General features: G+C 36.5%; 1 protein-coding gene across 4 annotated transcripts in view; it reads right to left on the reverse strand.

The window, feature by feature from the left end:
• otud5a (OTU deubiquitinase 5a) overlaps positions 1 to 5,863 on the reverse strand; it is a 55,120-nt gene extending 49,257 nt beyond the window's left edge. For 2 of the 4 annotated variants that reach the window (XM_079827002.1, XM_079827000.1), the window contains exon 1: positions 5,064 to 5,863. In XM_079827002.1, coding sequence (XP_079683128.1) covers positions 5,064 to 5,639 — 576 coding nt within the window. In that variant the 5' untranslated portion in view covers positions 5,640 to 5,863. The remainder of the gene's footprint in view (positions 1 to 5,063) is intronic. The other 2 variants (XM_079827003.1, XM_079827001.1) reach the window with 2 other exon arrangements.
• Positions 5,864 to 6,401: the final 538 nt, after the last annotated feature.

The raw sequence follows: 6,401 nt of genomic DNA on the forward strand, positions 1-6,401 counted from the left end.
AATTTAAAGGTTTATAATGTAATAATTACGGTTTAAAAATGTTTTCTTTTACAGTTCAAAACCATATAATTCAAAGGTTTATATTGTAATGATTATTTTTACACTGTAAACTATTTACGGTAAAAAAAAAAACACATATTTCATTAACTGAAATAAAGTTAAATTACCAACCTATTGAAATACTAATATCTGTTATGTATCTTTGATATATACGGACAACCACCAATCACAGTGGTGATGAGAATCACATGATGAATCAAAGCTCATCACAAGCAGCTTTTAAGAGGACAATACTAATATATAGAAGGTGCTCAGTGTCATTCACACAAACACTAAACACCATCATGGTAAAACTTAAATTTAAAAAATGCAATAAACATTAATTTAACAACATCAGATGTAACATAAAACCCTAATGTACATAACTGATTAGAAAAAACAAAGAAGAAACATAGTTATTGCAATGAAAATACATCAAATGCGAAGTGTCACGCTGTGAATTCTGGGAATGTCAATTTACGGGTTTTTCACTGTAAATTACACAATTACTTGTTCTTTTTCACTTCCAAAAACTGTAAATTTAACGGTATTTTACTGTAAAATGAAATGAAACGTAAGGTTAGATCTATTGCAGTTATTCACCGTATATAGTACGGATACTTTCTGTAAACCAATTAACTGTTTTTCACCGTAGCATTTTTACAGTAAAATACCGTTAAAATCACAATCATTTTTTACAGTGTAAAAGTGTCCGCCGTCCAGGTGAAACAGTACGCTATGCTATTTTTATTTACCCGCCACGGTGGCCGGTAGGTGAAGCGAGTTTACCCGCATCAACACAAAAACACCCGCATTTGGCTGGTGGCTGGTGCTAATTTCCATCCCTGGTTCAGATATGGGTCACAGGTAAATCAGGGCTGAACAACAGAACTGGGCTGCGTTTCTCAAACGCAACATAATCATAGTAGATCGTAGAAATAATCACACCAATGATCTACTTAGGCTTATGATGCTTTAGGAAAACACAGCCCAGGTCCGACTGCAGTCCTGAAACCCAGAAGACAATTAGCATTTGAACCATCAAGAATTTCTAATGGGTTTTTGGAACAGCGGTTTTAGATTTATGAATAAAATCATGTTTGTCGTTAGCAACTTTTTAGTGGCTTAAAATTTAACACACACAACAGCTTCTAAATCATCATTTGAGGTATGACTGTATTAACAAAACAAAATCAGCAAGGATGCGTTCAACTAATTAAAAAGTGACAGTAAAGATATTTATAATGTAACAAAAGATTTATATTTCAAATAAAATTACTATTTATAAAAGGATCCTGGGGGGAAAATGCAAGAATGGCATGTGATGGAAACCCAAATCATGTTTCACACTGTATATCAATTAATTCACAGCAAAAGTGTTTATGAACTTATAGCAGGATTTTTTTAAAAGATATTCATTCTAAGGTTAAACCCATTAATGTTCAAGTCAACATTTGCAACCCATTTTACTTTCATAATAAACACATATTTCTGAGTAAAACAGGATTTGAATACGAAAATGTTGATTGATTTTGATTGATCTTGATTTTATCCACTGGGAATTTGTAGCAGTTTTACTTTACAATATCATGCATTCATGAGTAAAAATAAGGCAGAAATGAAATAGGCTCAATGTCACTTTCATATTGACTCCCTCTTCTGAAGAGCGGAGGAGAGGAGCTCTGCACAGCTGGGCCTCAGTCTGGGCCTTTATGTGGAATACATTTACTCAGGTTAATTTGATCATTTTAAAAACACTTGTTTCCTGCCAAGACAAACCACTGCATTCCTAATAGCATGCATGTTTAATGCCGTCTAATGGAAAACATGAAGAACATATTTTTACTGAGACACAAGATCTTCACTTGAACAACCAAAATCTGCATCAGTTTGTTTTTCTGTCTGCCTATCTAATTATCATCTATCTTTATATTGACTTGTCTGTCTATCTGATTATCTGTCCATCCATAATTATATCTATCTATATATCTGTATGTCTGTCTGCCTATCTATCTATCTGCCTATCTATCTATATATCTATCTATCTATCTATCTATATATCTATCTATCTATCTATCTATCTATCTATCTATCTATCTATCTATCTATCTATCTATCTATCTATCTATCTATATATCTATATATCTATATATCTATATATCTATCTATCTATCTATCTATCTATCTATCTATCTATCTATCTATCTATCTATCTATCTATCTATCTATCTATCTATCTATATATATATATATATATATATATATATATATATATATATATATATGTGTGTATGTCTGTCTGTCTGTCTGTCTGTCTGTCTATCTATCTATCTATCTAATATATATGTATGTCTGTCTGTCTGTCTGTCTGTCTGTCTGTCTGTCTGTCTGTCTGTCTATCTATCTATCTATCTATCTAATATATATATATATATGTGTGTATGTCTGTCTGTCTGTCTGTCTGTCTGTCTGTCTGTCTGTCTGTCTGTCTATCTATCTATCTATCTATCTATCTATCTATCTATCTATCTATCTATCTATCTATCTATCTATCTATGTCTGTCTGTCTGTCTGTCTGTCTGTCTGTCTGTCTGTCTGTCTGTCTGTCTGTCTGTCTGTCTGTCTGTCTGTCTGTCTGTCTGTCTGTCTGTCTGTCTGTCTGTCTATCTATCTATCTATCTATCTATCTATCTATCTATATGTCTGTCTGTCTGTCTGTCTGTCTGTCTGTCTGTCTGTCTGTCTGTCTGTCTGTCTGTCTGTCTGTCTGTCTGTCTGTCTGTCTGTCTGTCTGTCTATCTATCTATCTATCTATCTATCTAATATATATATATATATATCTGTCTGTCTGTCTGTCTATCTATCTATCTATCTATCTATCTATCTATCTATCTATCTATCTATCTATCTATCTATCTATCTATCTATCTATCTATCTGTCTGTCTGTCTGTCTGTCTGTCTGTCTGTCTGTCTGTCTGTCTGTCTGTCTGTCTGTCTGTCTGTCTGTCTATCTATCTATCTATCTATCTATCTATCTATCTATCTATCTATCTATCTATATGTCTGTCTGTCTGTCAATCTATCTATCTATCTATCTATCTATCTATCTATCTATCTATCTATCTATCTATCTATCTATCTATCTATCTATCTATCTATCTATCTATCTATCTATCTATCTATCTATCTAATATATATGTCTGTCTGTCTGTCTGTCTGTCTGTCTGTCTGTCTGTCTGTCTGTCTGTCTGTCTGTCTATCTATCTATCTATCTATCTATCTGTCTGTCTGTCTGTCTGTCTGTCTGTCTGTCTGTCTGTCTGTCTGTCTGTCTGTCTGTCTGTCTGTCTGTCTGTCTGTCTGTCTGTCTGTCTATCTATCTATCTATCTATCTAATATATATATATATATATATGTCTGTCTGTCTGTCTGTCTGTCAGTCTATCTATCTATCTATCTATCTATCTATCTATCTATCTATCTATCTATCTATCTATCTGTCTGTCTGTCTGTCTGTCTGTCTGTCTGTCTGTCTGTCTGTCTGTCTATCTATCTATCTATCTATCTATCTATCTATATGTCTGTCTGTCTGTCAATCTATCTATCTATCTATCTATCTATCTATCTATCTATCTATCTATCTAATATATATATATATGTCTGTCTGTCTGTCTGTCTGTCTGTCTGTCTGTCTGTCTGTCTGTCAGTCTATCTATCTATCTATCTATCTATCTATCTATCTATCTATCTATCTATATATATATATATATATATATATATATAAATATAAGGGATACCACAATTCTCAATATAATATTGAACCGTTCGGTACGGCCTTCACGGTTCAATACGCGCTTGTGAATTGCGTTTTTTTCGGTTTCGCATTTAATTAATAATTTTTCTACAAATTCTATAATTTGCCTCCATCCCAATACTGAACAACGCGACAAACATTCACATCACACGTTAGTGGTAGAGTTATACTAACGGAACACTATAGTTATTCACAATCACCAAAGTTCATTATTTGCATGCGCGCGTCCGCGGTTTTAACATGCGCTTTTCAGAGCGCGCGCACTAAACGCCTGTCAAACACGTGATTACTGGACTAAGTAGTCGTCTTACTGCGCTAATACTGTCAAATACACACAAGGTTAACATAAACACAGTCGGTTATGTCTAAAGTGAAAGTAAAATCGCAATCGTGTCTGTATATTAGATGCGTGCAGGTCTTAAATTGACAACAGGGCAGTGAACACGCGATCCTTAAAGGGACAGTTCACCTATAAAATTATGTAATTATTTACTCACTCTAATATTGTTTCAAACCTGTATTCATTTCTCGATTACAGAATTTTCAGTTTTGAGTGAAATATCCCTTTAATGTTAATACAACAACAAAAGACTGAAAAATATATAAAGACTGAAAAATATATAAATATAATATATACATATATATAAATATATATATATATTATATTTATATATGTATAGATAGATATATAGACAGACAGCTTTATAGACAGACAGACAGATATATAGATAGACAGCCAGACATACATATATAGATAGATAGGTAGACAGACAGCTTTATAGACATACAGACAGACAGATATATAGATAGACAGCCAGACATACAGATATAGATATATATATATATTTATATATAGATAGATAGACAGACAGCTTTATAGACAGACATACAGATATATAGATAGACAGCCAGACATACATTCATATATATATATGTATGTATGTCTGGCTGTCTATCTATCTATCTATCTATCTATCTATCTATCTATCTATCTATCTATCTATCTATAAAGCTGTCTGTCTATCTATCTATCTATCTATCTATCTATCTATCTATCTATCTATCTATCTATCTATCTATCTATCTATCTATCTATCTATCTATCTATCTATCAGTGTCTAAAATGAGTCAGACCACGTGTCACACATTTAAATAAAAAGCCGCATGTCAATGGTTCCCAGCATTAGGTGACATCATCCATCCACATACCTGTTCAACAGTCGCTGGATCCTCTGACTGTAGTCTGGAAGCATTCTCATACTCGTCCTCACTGTTATACCCGGCTCCTTCTTCCTGCTCGGGACTGGGACCCCCTCCTCCTCCACCACCGCCGCCTCCTCCCCCTGTCGCCCCGGGTCCGGTCCCTCCACCGGCCACCCCACCGGAGCAGGTCGCCTGTCTCCTCCTCTTACTGAGCCCAGGCCCCGAGCAGCACCCTCCCATCCCACCTCCACAGCCCACCCCACCTGACAGCTCAGCCCGACCCCCGGACACACACGCCATCCCTGCCGCATCCCCCGGGCCAACCGGAGACCCCGCGCCCACCGGCGGAGGAGAGGCCTGCTGCGGCCGGGAGCTGGATTCAGTTCGCCTGTCCTCTCTGGACGCCGGGGGAGCGGCTTGATAAGACCAAGGTGGCGGGGAAGCGCGAGGCCTCGCACCCGATCGGACCCCGTGGGAGTGCTGGTGCTGATGCGGGTCGGAGCCGGTCCGGCGGTCGGGGTCGTCGGGGTGATCAGACACACCGACCGATGAGTTCGGCTTCTTCTTCGGCAGGATCGTCATGACCGTTCAGGGAGGGTGTCCGTTTTAACGACTCCAAACGCGTTTTAACATTTAAACTTGAGCGTCTTTTGAGTCGTAATATACGCTCCTTTCACCCCGGAGCGAATTTAATTCAATGGGAGGTGGTTTTGAGGGTAAAAACGGCGGAAAACAGAACAAAAACAAACCGTCTTCCGTCCCTCGGTCCTACTGTTGCCACACAACATCAACATACAGCTGACGCCACCGGCACGTCATTTCCGTCCCGCTGCTCGTTCCGCCTCTCCTGAGCTCTGCTTCAGAGGCTGTCAGTTGAATTGTTCATTCATTCATACATTCATTCATTCATACATTCGTGTATTTTGTTTGCTCGTCAGCACTTTATGCTCCAGTTGTCCACCTCTTGACTATAATCGATTTATTATGAACATATTATCTTAACTAATAATGTAAATTAATGTGTTAATTACCACAACATGTCAAAGCCATGCATTTCAACTTCCAGTTGTTTGCTTCAATTAATCATTAGCTAATGATTTACAAATATGTCATTATGTTATGACTTTACTTGTTGTGGCACATGACTATTAACTAATTCAAAATTAATTCAAAACCCATAACCACAATTACATATTACTTAATCAATTAGTTAATAGTCATGTGCCACAACAAGTAAAGTCATAACATAATGACACATTTGTAAATCATTAGCTAATGATTAATTAAAGCAAACAACTGGAAGTTGAAATGCATGGCTTTGACCTGTTGTGGTAATTAACACAT

Source organism: Gobio gobio (genome assembly GCF_949357685.1).
Source record: "Gobio gobio genome assembly, chromosome: 10".
NCBI classification, from domain to species: Eukaryota; Metazoa; Chordata; class Actinopteri; order Cypriniformes; family Gobionidae; genus Gobio; species Gobio gobio.